The sequence below is a fragment of the Aulonocara sp. 'chitande type north' Nkhata Bay genome, linkage group LG15, assembly GCF_057382095.1.
Source record: "Aulonocara sp. 'chitande type north' Nkhata Bay isolate Kocher_YH1m ecotype deep benthic linkage group LG15, A_spYH_male_GT1.1, whole genome shotgun sequence".
NCBI classification, from domain to species: domain Eukaryota; kingdom Metazoa; phylum Chordata; class Actinopteri; order Cichliformes; family Cichlidae; genus Aulonocara; species Aulonocara sp. 'chitande type north' Nkhata Bay.
Window position 1 is genome coordinate 43194615 of NC_141358.1, and position 16874 is coordinate 43211488.

General features: G+C 43.6%; 1 protein-coding gene across 2 annotated transcripts; it reads left to right on the forward strand.

Annotated features, from left to right (window-relative positions):
* The first annotated feature begins 104 nt into the window (after positions 1-104).
* vps16 (VPS16 core subunit of CORVET and HOPS complexes) lies at positions 105-16546 on the forward strand. Of its 2 annotated transcripts, XM_086263584.1 has the most exons (25): positions 105-2531; positions 2722-2875; positions 3006-3094; positions 3192-3283; positions 3362-3490; positions 3575-3719; positions 3809-3924; positions 4117-4239; positions 4328-4383; positions 4489-4578; positions 7329-7500; positions 7728-7859; positions 7956-8083; positions 8262-8297; positions 8377-8485; positions 8564-8698; positions 9187-9295; positions 9375-9472; positions 9559-9663; positions 9755-9832; positions 9914-10000; positions 10337-10419; positions 10549-10645; positions 15921-16024; positions 16099-16546. In XM_086263584.1, exons 3-25 carry the CDS (start codon positions 3025-3027, stop codon positions 16238-16240), a joined length of 2436 nt encoding a protein of 811 aa, XP_086119710.1. In that variant the 5' UTR covers positions 105-2531; positions 2722-2875; positions 3006-3024; the 3' UTR covers positions 16241-16546. The 2 variants fall into 2 exon arrangements, with proteins under 2 accessions (XP_086119710.1, XP_086119709.1); XM_086263583.1 differs by lacking the exon at positions 2722-2875.
* The last annotated feature ends 328 nt before the right edge of the window (positions 16547-16874 follow it).

Sequence of the window (16874 nt, forward strand, 5' to 3'; positions counted from 1 at the left end):
TTTATGTTGTTCTTGGACTTCCATAAAGCATTTGATTCTATTGAATACACTTTTATTATTAAGACATTTAAACATTTTGGGTTTGGTGATGCATTTCTGGATATGATCACTATGTTATACACTGATATTAATAGTTGTGTTTCTCTTTCAGAAGGCACATGTCCCAGGTTCAGGGTGGAGAGAGGTATCAGGCAGGGCTGCAGCATCTCACCTCTTTTATTCATTGTAGCCACTGAATTACTTGCTATTACTGTCATAAACTCAAACATCAAAGGATTAGACATAAATAATCACAAATTAATAATAAGTCAGCTTGCCGATGATACAACAGTCTTTCTAAAAAATAAAGAACAAATTCCATTGGCCTTAGATACAATAAAGATCTTTTCTGATGCTTCTGGACTACGCCTGAACCTGGACAAATGTGAACTCATGAGTATCCACAATTGTTCTCACTCTCTTTGTATGATATACCTGTCAAAAATGAAATCAAATATCTTGGAATCTGGATAACTAAATGCATGGCTGATAGTGAAGAAAAGAATATTCAGAATACAACTGACAAATGCAAAAAAAACTCTGAACCATTGGCTACAGAGAGATTTAACGTTGTTCGGCAGGATAATGTTGACCAAGGTTGAATCTTTGTCCAGATTAATCTATCCAGCTTATTTCCTAGCCATCCCACCAAGAATTATAAAAGACACCAATAAGGTGAATTTTAATTTCATATGGAAAAATAAACATCATTATGTTAGTAACAGGGACTTGATAAAAGATTATGAAGAGGGGGGTTTAAAAGCAATCGATTTTGAAATAATGAATGGCATTTTAAAGATTAATTGGCTACGATCTTTCTTGAAAAATGATAATGAGATCTGGTTCTTGATACCATCTCTTATTTTCAACAAAGTTGGGGGGATCCAATTCCTTTTAGTATGTGATTTTGAAATTTCTAAACTACCCATAAAACTTTCCAAATTTCATCAACAAGTTTTGTTAAATTGGAAATTAATGTTTAAACATAACTTTAGTCCCCACAATGTTCCATTGTGGAATAATAGGGTGATATTGAATCGGGGGAAATCTATGTTTGTGGAAGAATGGATGACAAAACAAATTTGGTCTGTGACACATATAATGGATGAAAATGGAGATATACTTGAATTAAACAGGCTTAATGAGAAATATGACATGAGTTGCTCGTTCGAGCTCTATAAAAAGGTTTCACAAAATATCCCAACAGTCCTTGTAAATACGGTAAAGAACAATTTTTCAAATATACAGACTCCAAATTTGCATAAAGTTAAACTAGATGGTCTTGAATTGGTCAATGGAAAATGCAATAATCAGTTTTTGAGGAGGTATTTGGTTAACACCTTATATCCAGGTAGGACAAAACATTCACTCGTCTTTAAAGATTATAACAAATCTGAGATCTCGTTGATCAGAACCAAATATTTAACATTTCCAATTCCCCCCAAATTTAAAGAAGTCCATTTTAGAACTGCAAAAAATATTTACCCCTCCAATGAATTTATGAGAGAAAGATTTAAATTTGTGTTAGACAACTGTTATAGTTGTAAAATAACTTCGGAAACAACAGAGCACATGTTCTATGGATGTGTGACAATCCAGAATTTATGGAAATCTCTCCATGTCCTAATATTGTCCCAGTATGGATATATTGATTTTTGGTCTTTTCAAAATATTCAAATTGGAGTAATCCTTAAGGACAAAAATAGTGAGTTTTTAATTAACAATCTCATTATTATAACAAAGTATTACATACATAAATGCCGATATGCTAAATCCCCCCCTTCATGGCCTGCTCTTAAAAACGACCTCTCCCTGTTCCGTAAATCTCTTAAGCTAATAAATAAGCCCCAAGCAATCAAATTGCATAGATTTTTAGAAGAGTTTGATTTTTCTTAGCCCCTTATTTAAGTTATGAGTCTTGTTTATGGAACCTCACTTTTAGAGATTTTATGATCCCCCTTGTCTTCTTTATTTCTGTTCCTTGTTTTTCATTCTTTTTTTTTATTCTTATTTATGTTTGTATTGGTTATTCATCTTTTTATATTATTATTATGTAGATGTGTGAATATGGATGTGTATGTATGCATATGTACATGTATATATATGTGTGTGTATGTATGTATGTTTACTTTCAGTTACTGTCGATTTCATTGTGGTGTATAGGAGATGTGATTCTGTTCTGATTGATTTATTATGTCGCTTGTCTCTTTGAGATTGTCATTGTTATTGTTCTAAATAAAGTTCATATTAAACACAGAAGTGCCGTAGAGGGCAGCAGAGCGCCCGCGGCGTCTGCCTGAATAACTACCGAAGAAGAAGAAGAACTAGGCTGCAGTCAGCTGACCGGGCAGAGCGAGAGCTAAAGCTAACGCTACGTCCGGCCGGTGCACCGGGACTTCCTCCGGTTTGTTCCCCGGGGTACCCCCTCCTGAGAAGCGGATCATGGCGTTCATCACAGCCAGCTGGAACCCGCTGGGAGACGCCTTTTACCGGTCAGTGAGCGCCCACTGTGTCGGTCTTTCAGCTGCTAGCAGCGAGGCTAATGTTTGCTGACAGTCAGCTGACCGCAGCTCCATCCGTGTTATATACACCTGTGTTTTCTGCAGTTGTGTGATTGAGCTGTTTAAACAGAGAAATCAGCCTGTAACCTGCGCCTCTGCTTGTCATTTGACCCTGCTAAAGCTGGCTTCAGAAGCTTTTTCCCTTTAATGACGTTTCCTGAACACACACGTCACGTGAGAGGACTGACGTCCATGACGAAGTGAGCAGGAGGTTGTAGCCCATCAGAGTCAGGGTTTACTCAGGTCGGCAGGTGACATTTGTGTGCAAGTGACAGGTGAGCTTAAAGTGAGCAGAAAGTGACCGGAGGCTGGAATAGTGTTAGGCAGATAGGGGGAGGAGCCTGCGGGGGACCATGGGGAGGGGTTTGTTTACATTAATGTGTACTTTCCTGTGTACTACTGCAGTAAGACGGATCTGTATGAGATGAGCTGGAGTCTGCGTGATGGACTCAGAGACAGTCTGGTGGCTGCAGCTCCATACGGAGGCCCCATCGGTACAAACTAAATAAAACTTTATGAAACGCTGCAGTGAGATAGTTTTTTATAGTCAGATTTAAGGCTTTGACCCCTGACCTCTGTCTGACCCCTCAGCCCTGCTCAGAGAACCTCAGCGGCGTTCTCCGAGTTCTCGTCCTCAGCTGGAGATCTACTCTGCGTCAGGAGGCACCGTTGCCAGCTTCCCCGTGAGTAGCACCTGACCACACCCGGAGACAGGTTGGGTCTCTCTCTGACCCGTCTCTCTCTCTCTGTCTCCGTCTCAGTGGAAAAGTGGTCCAGTGGTCCAGCTCGGGTGGACGGTCTCTGACGAGCTACTGTGTATCCAGGAGGACGGCACGGTCCTGATCTATGACCTGTTTGGATCCTTTAAGAGACACTTCAGTATGGGACAGGTCAGCACACCTGAGTTTGTTCCTCTGAATAAATGAAGCTGCTCAGACGATGTCACTGATCAGGTGACCTCTATCTTTAAACAGGAAGTGGTCCAGAGTCAGGTGATGGAGGCCAAGGTGTTCCACTCCCCTTATGGAACAGGTATTGCCATAGTAACAAGCTCCTCCCGTTTCACCTTGGCCACCAACATCGATGACCTGAAGCTCCGGAGGTTACCTGAAGTCCCAGGTAACACCTGACTCACCTGAGATGGTGTTTTCACTGCCACGGTTAAGCCTTTCCACCCTTACCTGTCTGTCCACCTGTCTGTCCCTCAGGTCTGCAGGGAAAGCCATCCTGCTGGGTAGTCCTCACTCAGGACAGACAGACTAAAGTCCTGCTGTCCAACGGACCAGAACTCTTCATCCTGGACAACACGTCCTGCACTGTGGTGGTGAGACATGTAGAGACAGGTGAAGTCAGTAATGCTCAGTTTAAGATCGTTCTAACCAAAACCAGTCTGAGACGACGTTTGTCTGACAGTCTTCGATGGTGATGCTAATCCACAGCCAGTAATCTTCACACTCAGATTTGTCCTCATCTTTCTTTTACCTGTCTCACTGCCTACCTTTGTGTCTCTCTTCAGTGTCCTCCAGGCCTCAGTCCTCAGGACGGCAACATTGTCCACATGTCTGTGTCTTTCAGCTATAAATACCTGGCTCTCCTCACTGACAGTGGACACCTGTGGACAGGCTTGTCCACCCTACAGGTGAGCAGCTGTTCTGGCCAATCAGCTTTTCAGATATCTGTGAAGCATCACCTGTGGAATGACTCACAGGTGATGCTTCTGTATGCAGGAGAAACTGAGTGACGTCGACACCAAGAAGACCATGGCGCCCAAGCAGATGTTGTGGTATGTGTGACCTCTCGTTTACCTGTGCTCTTATTTATTCAGCTGCTCACCCGTCGAAGCTCTTCTTTTACACCCGTTTAACCTGGAGTTTACCTGTTTGCCCAGGTGTCGCAGACCAAAGAGCCAACAGCCATCTGTGGTGTTGATGTGGGACAGACTGCTCCTGGTGGTCGGGGTGTGTAATGAGACCATCCAGTATCCTTCAAACTTCACATCTGAACATGTTCAAATACACTTCAGGTGTGTTAAGGTTCTCCTTGAAGTTGTGCAAAGCAGCCGGTATTTGTATCTGTTAAGGGGGGAAAAGTATTTGTGTTTGTATTTGAGTAAAATTCAAAATAGGTTGAAAAATCAATTTTTTTCTTGTTTATGCTTCTGATTTACGTTACAGTGTAAGTATTCTTTAATTATATCCATTATAATAAATATGGATATGCAATATTGGTTGGTATTTTTCCATAAATACAGCAATGAACATTTAACAAGGAACGTCATTGAAAAGAAAATAACACAACAGCCATTACCTCATCCATGGTTAAACCAACAATTAATAAAATATCATTGTGAACATTATGAACAGACAGAATTAAAAACAAATAATACTTCAAAGAACTGTTCTTCTGAGAGAACATCTCTCTAATGCACAGAACTAAACTTTATCAACCCCTGACTGGGAGATGTGGCAGAACAAAAGTTGTATTCTATATAATACTGTTAAACCAAAAGATGCAGCCCTGCTGTTGTCAACTGTCTGCCTAAAAACAGACACAAAGGGTTTTTTTGTGTTTTATGTTGACCATAACTCAACCATATTTCACTTTGAAGAAGATGTCTTCTGCCAACATACTCTCAGTTAAGTTTCTCCATGTAGTATTTTGTGATCACAAGCTTGTCCACATGTGAGGGCAGCAGTCTGGAGCGTTGTGGGGACAAGATACCTCTGCTTGTTGGGGCAGGTGCGATATTTCATTGCCACATGAGCCAGGGCTGCAGGGTCTGAGGTCAGTGATTCAGTGCTGTCCTCAGCTAAGTAGCTCTCAACTATCTTGCGGAGGTCATAGCACCAGATGAGGCAGATTTGGCTTTTTTGCCCGCTGGCCTCACTCTCAACTGAGGATGAGCTGGGTGCTTCAGGTACCCCAGAAATAGGGCTGTTCGATATAACGATATATATCGGATGGAGATTTATATATATGTCTATCGTTTCCTATTACGCTATTGTTAGTTTCGTGTTGTCGTAAAATAAACTGTTTACAGAAATATTTTTTCATCGTTTTGATGGTCACTGTAGTGGCTATATTATTTTCTTAAAGTTCTCTCTTTCTCTTTTATTTAATATAACCACACTACGGACGGACAAGCGCCTGTTTTTATGCGTTGTCATTAGCAACAACGTCGGTAAAACCATCACGTGCCCTCTTGTTTATTTTCTACATAAACTTTTCACAATAAAGCTCAAGATCCTGTTGAGACTTTTCAAAATAAACTGAATCACGTGAAACAGTATGCAGAGAGTTTACGGATGAGAAGCAAAAACGGCCCGTCAGGTGCTCATGCATCAGTTAAAACACTCGACTCCAGCTACACGACGCCCAGCTGGAAACACTTCACGCAAGTTGAGCTGCCCGAGATTCACAGAATTTATAGAAAATGTTAAATTTTTGTGATTTATATCGTTATCGGACGATAGTGTCTTATATCGGGATATGAGATTTTGGTCATATCACACAGCCCTACCCAGAAACATCATCCGCTTGGAGTTCTGCATCCACCTCTGCAGACACATCTGCCTTGAGCCCTGTCAAACTCGGATGACATGGGCAAGCTCTTAAATTGGGGATCCAGTAGGTTGGCTTTAAAGTAATGACCCAAGGAGTCATCAAAGACAGCCTGGAAGCGCTGAGCCAACTCAGACTGCAATATGGTCACCATTTTAAGTGCCTCGGTACATCCACATCCACCTTTAGGTTTTGAGAGCCTGCGCACAAGGGATGACAGAGACAGAGAACCCACATCCTCACACACAGTACCTCCCAGATCCATCTCTGCACTCATGGTAGTCAGTGGTCGTCTCTGCTCCAACAGTCACTGGAGCATGTGAAAGGAGGACTTCCACCTGGTTGACACATCATGCACCAATGTGTTCTTGGGAAGGCCAAGCTCTTTCTGGAATGCCAACGAGCTTGGTAGTTGGTATGGAGGTGCAACCACTTCGCGAAGCTTGCAAAAAACTTTTATTCTCCACTACTAAGTTGGGCATCAGGTCAAGGCAAATAATTTCTCCCACTGTGTTTGTTATTTGTAGTGGGTGGATGGGTGTATAAGCCTGTTTTGCATTAAATGCATCTAATATAGGTGATTGAAACTGACTTGCAGGGGCAGAACATGGCTGTGATGATGATTTGGTGCTGTTGGAGAGGTTGGCACACAGTACCAGGAGAGGATGCTTTAAGTGCATGTGATTATGCATAACAGATGTTGACAGATGTTTGATATCTCTGCCTTTGATGTGACTTTTGCACACATTACTTGTAACTTTGGTTTTATCTGCAGCACTGACTGTAAAATGTTTCCACACAGAACTTGAGCAAGGTTTTTGGCTACTGGAGGACACTGTGTGTCACTCACCTCTTTACACGTTACTCACTCACTCGTGCCCTGCGTTCTCATGAGGAAACGCAGCTTTTTGATATAAAGTTTTTCTCGTTCCCAAATACAAATATTTTTAAGTATTTGTTCAAAATAAGTATTCGTGAAAAACATGTTATTTGTTCTCCTGGAGCTCGCTCAAAAAAGTTCTCTTAGAGCTCATTTAGGTTCCGCTGGAGCTCCTTCTGGGTTTCTTGTTATAGCTGGTCATTTATAAACAAAGAATCATGTTCCGTGTTCGAGGATGTCCTCGTGAGTCATTCTCTGGTGGTTTGACCCTTGACCCCGGCCTTCAGGTATCCCATTGAGGATCCATGTGTTTTGGTGGGAGAGATGGATGGAGTTCGAATAATCAGCTCGTCCAATCAGGAGCTGCTGCAGGAGGTTCCTCTGGTCTGTCAGGACATCTTCAAGATCGCCTCCATGGCGCCTGGAGCTCTGCTGTTGGAGGCCCACCGGGAGTACGAGGTACATCATTCAGTACCACATTAGTACTACAATACTGTCCCATTAACACTGTAATACTGCCACAGTACAACATCAGTACTTGTAAGTCCACTCCATTACATCACCTTAATACTGTCATTCACTGATGTCCATGTACACATGTAGTACGGGTACACATGTAGCACGGGTACACATGTAGCACGGGTACAGGTCTGTCAGGCCTGACGTGTGTTTTTCTGTCTTTGCAGAAATCGAGTCAGAAGGCGGACGAGTACCTGCGGGAGATCAAGGAGCAGAGCATGCTGGGAGAAGCAGTCAGACAGTGCGTGGAGGCGGCAGGTCACGAGTATGACACCAACACCCAGAAATCCTTGATGAGGGTGAGAGCGTCCGTATGATCTGTTTTAGCATGTCAGGGTAATGCGACCTGCCCTGTACTATGACCTGTCCCTGTAATGTGGCGTGTCTCCCTCCAGGCGGCGTCCTTTGGGAAGTGCTTCCTCACAGACTTCAGTCCGGATCACTTTGTGACGACCTGCAGGGAGCTGCGAGTGCTGAACGCCGTCAGAGACAGCAGCGTAGGGCTGCCACTCACGCACACTCAGTATCCTCTCAGTCTGCACAGGTGCATCATGGGAGATGCAGTGTGTGGTAACGTCTCACTTTGTTCAGAGTCAGGGGCTGCATCCCTCGTCACGCCGCTGTGACCCATTCTTAGCTTTAGGATTTAGCTCAGACGGGTGTGTTACCATGGTGATGAATTCCTTGACCTCTGACCTCAGATTCAAACAGCTGACTCTACAGGTGCTGATTGACAGGTGAGTGAACTCATCGAAATGTCTCTGAGATCTCATGTTACCCCTCCACCTCTCACTCACCTGTCTTTCTCTCTCTTAGGTTGGTGTATCGGCAGTTTTACCCATTAGCCATCGAAGTCTGTCGTTACCTGAAGATCCCTGATTATCAGGGAGTCAGCCGAGTCCTCAAACACTGGGCGTCATGCAAGGTAACTGTCTCACACCTCGCCCACCTGAGACTGTTTTCACATGACTGATTGGTGTGACGTGTTTGCGTACGTGTCCAGGTGCAGCAGAAGGACCTAACAGACGATGCCATAGCACGAGCAGTGTGTATGAAAGTGGGAGACTCACCTGGGGTTTCGTACTCGGACATCGCAGCTAAAGCTTATGAATGTGGACGAGCAGAGCTCGCCATCAAGGTGAATTCTACAGAGGTTTGGAGGGTTAATTTCCATAGTATGGTTCAGTGGTTCAGGCCGGAGTCTTTCTGTGTGGAGTTTGCATGTTCTCCCCGTGTTTGCGTGGGTTCCCTCCGGGTACTCCGGCTTCCTCCCACCGTCCAAAGACATGCAACTTGTGGGGATAGGTTAATTGGATCCAAATTGCCCATAGGTGTGAATGTGATCGCGAATGGTTGTCTGTCCCTGTGTGTTAGCCCTGCGACAGACTGGCGACCTGTCCAGGGTGGACCCCGCCTCTCGCCCTATGAGAGCTGGGATAGGCTCCAGCGCCCCACGCGATCCTGAAAAGGATAAGTAGATGGATGGATGGTTCAGTGGTTTTTGGACAGATTTGGAGCCAGGTTTCAGCTGGATGGTCACTGCCCATCTGCTATATTCAGCAGGGATATTGATATTGAGTGTGGTCGAGTGTTTTTCAGTATTTGTCCCTGTGTGTCTCTATGAAGCTCCTGGACTTCGAGGCTCGGTCTGGAGAGCAGGTTCCTCTGCTGCTGAAGATGAAGAGGAGTCAGCTGGCTCTCAGTAAAGCTGTAGAGAGCGGAGATACCGACTTGGGTGAGTGTTTCAGCCCCACACCTTATGTGTTTGCCAGATGGATGATGTCACACTGACAGTTGGCTGTGTGTGTTGTCAGTGTACACAGTGGTGTCGTACCTGAAGAACGAGATGAACAGAGGAGATTTCTTCATGACTCTGAGGAACCAGCCGGTCGCTCTCAGCCTTTACAGACAGGTGCACCCAACTTCACCACTACCGCTCTCCTCCTCCTGGTTTACATTTGGTAATGTGTGTCTTTGTTTCCATTTGTTTGCTGTCAGTTCTGTAAGCTGCAGGAGCAGGAAACTCTGAAGGACCTGTATAACCAGGACGATGACCACCAGGAACTGGCCAACTATTACGTCACTGCAAGCTACAGGGAAAAGGTAAGGACTGCTAACCGTCACGCCCAGCAGAGATTAGACTCGTCCATCATCACTGTAATCACCTGTCTGCTGTTCACCTGTCCATCTGCAGAGGTTGGAGGGCCGGCTGTCTCTTCTGCAGAGCGCTGTCGATGAGTACAACAAGGCCAAGAATGAGTTTGCAGTAAAGGTAACAAACGAACAATAAGACGTGTTTGCAGGTGTGTGTTTGTACCTGATGCTCAGGTGTGTTTCACTGATTGGTCTGCAGACCACAGAGGACGAGATGCGTCTGCTCCGTTTTCAGCGCAAACTGGACGATGAGAAAGGGGCGGGGCTTCTTGGACTGTCCCTACAGGTAACTACAAGGGGCGGGGCTCCCTGGCCAGCTGACGTTTCCCTCTACCAGTTACCTCCACCTGCATGCTCTGTGTTCTCAGTCTCCATCACCTGGCAGTACTCCAGGTTACTTTAAAGAGGCCAGTGTGGTCGCTCCGCTTTAAAGTGCTCCTCCTCAGATCATTACAGACCCAGACTTCCTCCATGTAACTTCTAAGTTCTGGGACAGCCAATCAGATTGGCCAAATCCGCGGTTTGATTTAAGCAACTGATGAAAACTTGTTTCTGCTGATTGTGACCATAGTTACATCTGCTGTGTGTGTGTGTGTGCTGTGATGTCACTTGCTGTTTGCAGGTGACCATGGAGACGCTGTTGTCATTAGGACTCCACAAACAGGCAGAGCAGCTTTACAAAGACTTCAGAGTACCTGACAAAAGGTGTGTCACTGAGGCTGCGCTGTTATTGGCTCTGTCTTTTACTACAGTCTTTCCTGTCTGTCCCTCTCGCCTGTTTGCCTCTCTCGCCTGTTTGCCTCTCTCACCTGTTTGCCTCTCTCACCTGTGCAGGTATTGGTGGTTGAAGTTGAAGTCTCTGGCGGAGAAGGAGGAGTGGGATGAGTTAGAGAAGTTCTCAAAGAGTAAGAAGTCTCCCATTGGCTACCTGGTAAGGAGAAGCCCCACCCCCTCTGTTATGTTGCATTAACTACAGGGTGGGCCATTTATATGGATACACCGTAATAACATGGGAATGGTTGGTGATATGAAAGTCATGTTTGTGGTACATTAGTATATGTGAGGGGGCAAACTCCTCAAGATGGGTGGTGACCATGGTGACCGTTTAGAAGTCGGCCATCTTGGATACAACTTGTTTTTTCAATAGGAAGAGGGCCATGTGACACATCAATATGTGTATGAAGCTTTGTAAGATCCCAAAAGATGCAGGAATAAGTAGTAGGATTTAGGAGTGTAATAACGGACTGAAACAGAAGATGGCAGCACTTCATGTACAAGGATGCCAGCTGCCGTTAAACCCCGAAGAAGAAGAAGAAGAAGAAGAAGAAGAAGAAGCTCTGTCCCAGAATTTATTTATAGCTTAGTTTCCAACAATGGCGGCAGCTAGTTGTGTGGATGCCCTCAGAGGGCATCCACACTATTGAGTTCCTGTTTCTCTTTAAACTTTATTCTTATAGTTGCTCCACGTTTTTCGGCACTTAACTACTCCCTCAGTTTTCAGCCGATTTTCTCCGTTCAAACGCTAAACTGTTCTGCTATTTCTGCTAATTCCAGCTATATCTTTTGGTGTTTATTGCTATTATACTTTTTAAAATATTCCCATTTTTTCCTTTTTTTTGTCCCATTGAAATGAATGGAAAACTTCCACAATTCTGCTAAAACTTGCTTGTTTTTCAAACTTAACTACTTCCTCATACTTTCACCTAGAAACTCCATTCAAACTTTAAAACGTTCTCAAATGATTGGGCTTTTTGTGTGTGATTCAGCTTTTTCATATCTGTTACCTTTTTCATTTAATGCCTCTTTAAGTTTTCAGTTGCAGCTTTGTGATTTTTCAGAAAATATACAGTGGGGCAAAAAAAGTATTTAGTCAGCCACCGACTGTGCAAGTTCCCCCACCTAAAATGATGACAGAGGTCAGTAATTTGCACCAGAGGTACACTTCAACTGTGAGAGACAGAATGTGAAAAAAAAATGCATGAATCCACATGGTAGGATTTGTAAAGAATTTATTCGTAAATCAGGGTGGAAAATAAGTATTTGGTCAATAACAAAAATACAACTCAATACTTTGTAACATAACCTTTGTTGGCAATAACAGAGGTCAAACGTTTACTATAGGTCTTTACCAGGTTTGCACACACAGTAGCTGGTATTTTGGCCCATTCCTCCATGCAGATCTTCTCGAGAGCAGTGATGTTTTGGGGCTGTCGCCGAGCAACACGGACTTTCAAACTCCCGCCACAGATTTTCTATGGGGTTGAGGTCTGGAGACTGGCTAGGCCACTCCAGGACTTTCAAATGCTTCTTACGGAGCCACTCCTTTGTTGCCCGGGCGGTGTGTTTTGGATCATTGTCATGTTGGAAGACCCAGCCTCGTTTCATCTTCAAAGTTCTCACTGATGGAAGGAGGTTTTGGCTCAAAATCTCACGATACATGGCCCCATTCATTCTGTCCTTAACACGGATCAGTCGTCCTGTCCCCTTGGCAGAAAAACAGCCCCATAGCATGATGTTTCCACCCCCATGCTTCACAGTAGGTATGGTGTTCTTGGGATGCAACTCTGTATTCTTCTTCCTCCAAACACGACGAGTTGAGTTTATACCAAAAAGTTCTACTTTGGTTTCATCTGACCACATGACATTCTCCCAATCCTCTGCTGTATCATCCATGTGCTCTCTGGCAAACTTCAGACGGGCCTGGACATGCACTGGCTTCAGCAGCGGAACACGTCTGGCACTGCGGGATTTGATTCCCTGCCGTTGTAGTGTGTTACTGATGGTGACCTTTGTTACTTTGGTCCCAGCTCTCTGCAGGTCATTCACCAGGTCCCCCCGTGTGGTTCTGGGATCTTTGCTCACCGTTCTCATGATCATTTTGACCCCACGGGATGAGATCTTGCGTGGAGCCCTAGATCGAGGGAGATTATCAGTGGTCTTGTATGTCTTCCATTTTCTGATGATTGCTCCCACAGTTGATTTTTTCACACCAAGCTGCTTGCCTATTGTAGATTCACTCTTCCCAGTCTGGTGCAGGTCTACAATACTTTTCCTGGTGTCCTTCGAAAGCTCTTTGGTCTTGGCCATGGCGGAGTTTGGAGTCTGACTGTTTGAGGCTGTGGACAGGTGTCTTTTATACAGATGATGAGTTCAAACAGGTGCCATTCATACAGGTAACGAGTGGGGGACAGAAAAGCTTCTTACAGAAGACGTTACAGGTCTGTGAGAGCTAGAGATTTTCCTTGTTTGAGGTGACCAAATACTTATTTTCCACCCTAATTTACGAATAAATTCTTTACAAATCCGACCATGTGAATTCATGGATTTTTTTTTCACATTCTGTCTCTCACAGTTGAAGTGTACCTCTGGTGCAAATTACTGACCTCTGTCATCATTTTAGGTGGGGGAACTTGCACAATCGGTGGCTGACTAAATACTTTTTTGCCCCACTGTATGCGTTGTTATGGTTGCTATGCAATTAACTCAGAGTGAGAGCTGGTGCTTTCTGAAGTTTCTCTTCATGTCCAAACAACTTCTTGCTACTCGCTCAATTTCCACTCAACTTCCACAAATTATACATCAAAACGTAGGTATTTTTGCTGGCTTTAAGACAGTGTCACTATAATTATCGTGCGAGTTACGGTTTTTTCACAATTTGCCTCGAAGTGACACAAGATCTAAAAACTCCCCATTCAAAGTCTATGGGGAGGTTGTGAAACTCAGAGCTCAAATACTGAAACTGAAGGCATTTTCAAATCGTCATATCTCCTTAATGAAGCGAAATTAAGACATGAGGCTTGTCCCCGTATATCTTCAGACACTCCTGACGCTCACAATTCAAGAATTATTTTCTCACCTATTACCGTTCTGAGATGAGTTAGACTTGTTTGAGGGTAGGAAATCTGTCCTCCTCTCAGTTTTCCAACTCTGAAAATGAAGCCGTTTCTTCTCTCGTCATATCTTCCCGACGGAGTTACAAAGAGCTATGAAAATCGCAGTCAAAGTTCACCAAAGTCCGCTGATTCACCCAGTGCAAGAATTTTGCTTCTATCCCACCTAGTTTTTGAGTTACACGACGTTTTGTAACTCCAAAAAAACTGCGTTTTTCGCCTCTGAGCGCGATCTAATTCTGGCTGCTCATCACCCTGTTTTCCAGGCGCCCGCTCTCTTTCCCAGTGGCGCAGTTGGTAATAAAACGGATCTGAAGATCAAAGGTCGTGGGTTCAATTCCACCTTGTCCACATGTTTTCTTCCACTACAAATTAATACAGTATCACAGACCAGTAACTCATATTGATAATTTATTACAATTAAGCAAAGTTTTATGATTTTAGCAGCTTTTCTAATATGGACCTTAGATTCTTGTTAACAGTCCATGGCAGAAATACATACAAGTACACAGCCTGCTGAAGCACACAGAAGCAGTACCTCTGATTGGTGGACTGAAATTGAGCAGAACCAGGTTGTTGTGCCTCTTTTCACCAGAAAGTTCAGTGTTTTCTCAGCCTCTTCTGCTGTTTTTAATAAGAATTTTAAGCTTTTTCACCTGTTTTCAGTTATATGAGAACCAGTTTGGCTCAGTGAGATGAGTATGAGATGAAATTCTGCTGATTTACCTCTTTTCTGCCAAATCTTCAATCATTTCACCTCTTATCAGCATAATTCTCAGCAGCTTCTGCTCTTTTCAGCAGAATTCTGATCATTCACCTCTTTTCAGCAGAAATTCTGCTGATTGAACTCTTTTCAGCAGAATTTTCACCTCTTTTCTGCCCAAATTCTGCTCATTCACCTTTTCTGCAAAATTTTCAGCCTTTTCACCTCTTATTATCACAAATCTCAGCTGTCTTCAGAAAAAAATTCTTTTGAGCAGAAATTCTGCTGATTCATCTCTTTTCAGCGCAACTTTCTGCTTCTTTACCTCTTATCAGCAGAAATTCTGCTGATTCACCTCTTTTCTGCAAAATTTTCAGCCTTTTCACCTCTTATCAGCACAATTTGCAGCAGCGTCTGCTCATTTCAGCAGAATTGTCAGTCTCTCCAACTATTCTTTGCAAGAATGAGTTTGGCTCAGTGAGCTAAATAGCTGCCCTTAGACCACAAGGGCCAGGTTCAAATCCTGCTCAGGGCAACGTTTTTTTTTTCTTCAACTTTATACTTTTTCAGCTTTTTTCAGCAGACATCTTCAGTTAAGGCATCCACAAAGCATTTTCGCAGGAAATGCAAATTTTTCTAGTATTACTCTTATTATTCTTTCTGGGTCACAAAATAAAAGTTTTACATATTTTCAGGCGAGAATGTAGCTGTGTAAACCTCAAATATCTGCTCAGTTTATCAAGACACCACATATTTTCAAAAGTGCTCTGACGTTTTCGGAGACGTCTGTTTCCCACCCGCACGATAGCTAGCCGGGGGCAAGGCTCACTAGAGCCGGTGAGAACACCGGACTCCCGGCAAATCGTTTTCAAACCCACCGCCGTCTTTCGCTACTCAGGTTAAACATGATATATAAGTTACTTAGATAACTTAAAAATGTTATTGTTTGTTTTTTTCAGTATTGTATTTGTTCCTGAGTAAATCGGTTTGGCTGAGATTAAAGTTATAGTTTTTACACAACTGAATAAACGTCAAGCAGACAGCTGATTATCAGAAGTGTGAGATGCTCGAGAATTTACTCCGGTGTCCTGTTGTATTTTAGATGGCAAGTTTATTAAACTTCACTGAAACAATCTCCAAATTTCATTAAACTTTAATAAACTATCATCTTGTCTTTATTTTTAGTTAGCACATACCTTAAACACTTAAAGCTGTAAGCTAGTGATAGTTATATAAGAGCAGATGCATGCTGGTGCAATAAGCTGTACGTTGTACGTCCAATGGATGATGATCTGATTAGTCGACTAATCGCAAAAATAATCGGTGACTAGTCGACTATCAAAATAATCATTTGTGGCAGCCCTAATTACCAATAAGTTTGATGTGTCACATGGCCCTCTTCCTATTAAAAAAACAAGTTGTATCCAAGATGGACAACTTCTAAATGGCCACCATGGTCACCACCAATCTTGAGGAGTTTGCCCCTCACATATACTAATGTGCCACAAACACGACTTTAATATCACCAACCATTCCCATGTTATTACGGTGTATCCATATAAATGGCCCACCCTGTACATTTCCCATGAGTCTTAGCGGGATCTCTTCTTCAGGCGTTTGTTGAAGTTTGCATCAAGTGTAACAACAAGTACGAGGCCAAGAAGTACGTTTCCAAGGTGACGCCTGAGCAGAAGGTGAAGGCCCACCTGGCCGTCGGGTAAGACACCTCTGTGGCATCATCACACAGCACAGGTGGGAGCACTCATGTAACTCCTCCTCTATTCCCAACAGTGACCTGGAGGGGGCTGCGGATGCTGCCATTGAGCGCAGGAATGAAGCTGAGATTGGGGCAGTCCTCTCCAGATGCTCCGCCTCCAACAGCCTGGTGATCGAGCGGCTGAACCGAGCTCGGGCCGCCATTGCCAAAAAGTGAGCTTCCACTCTTGAGCATGACGTTGGTGGGAGCCAGCTGCTGTTACTGATCAGAGACTGTGATTGATTACTGATCAACTGATGCTTTCTTCTTCCCTTCAATTAAAAGCTTTGACTCTATTCACACTCGAGCGCCACACCTGGACAGAAGCACTTCCTGCTGCTGTCCCTTCACAATAAAAGCTTCAGTGTGTAGCATGGCCGGTGTTATATTGTGAAAGAGGACAGTAAGTGTCCAAGCTGACCGCATGTGTCACTTTGTATGATTTTAAATGTTGTTAGTCGATCAATAAACATGAAAAACACAGGGTGCAGTTCTCAGTCTGACCACCAGGAGGTGACAGAAATATAAAAAGCCTCTTTGTTCTGTAAATAAAATCCTTTTCTATTAGTGCCCACTTGGATCAACTCTCCATGGTTTTCAGGATTTTCCATTAGATCATAGTACTTGGTAGCCGTGTTGTACCAAGTGTTCCTGAGTCTGAAGAAAAGCCACAGACCGAGCTGCAGGTATGTTGTCTCCTCCACGTCCACTTTTGTGGTAGTGTTCGTTTCGCATGCTACATACATTATGAGATACTGGACTGTAATGAAAACCAGTCGACCCGAGTATATATCAATGGGAAAAGGGACTT

What these genes read in the sequence shown, in the direction of transcription:
- vps16 (XM_086263583.1), top strand. Translation starts at nt 2,482, where the DNA reads ATGGCGTTCATCACAGCCAGCTGGAACCCGCTGGGAGACGCCTTTTAC. An exon ending in ACACGTCCTGCACTGTGGTG is followed by an intron (nt 3,925 to 4,116) that starts GTGAGACATGTA and finishes GTCTCTCTTCAG; the next exon opens with TGTCCTCCAGGCCTCAGTCC. An exon ending in CTCTCAGCCTTTACAGACAG is followed by an intron (nt 9,473 to 9,558) that starts GTGCACCCAACT and finishes GTTTGCTGTCAG; the next exon opens with TTCTGTAAGCTGCAGGAGCA.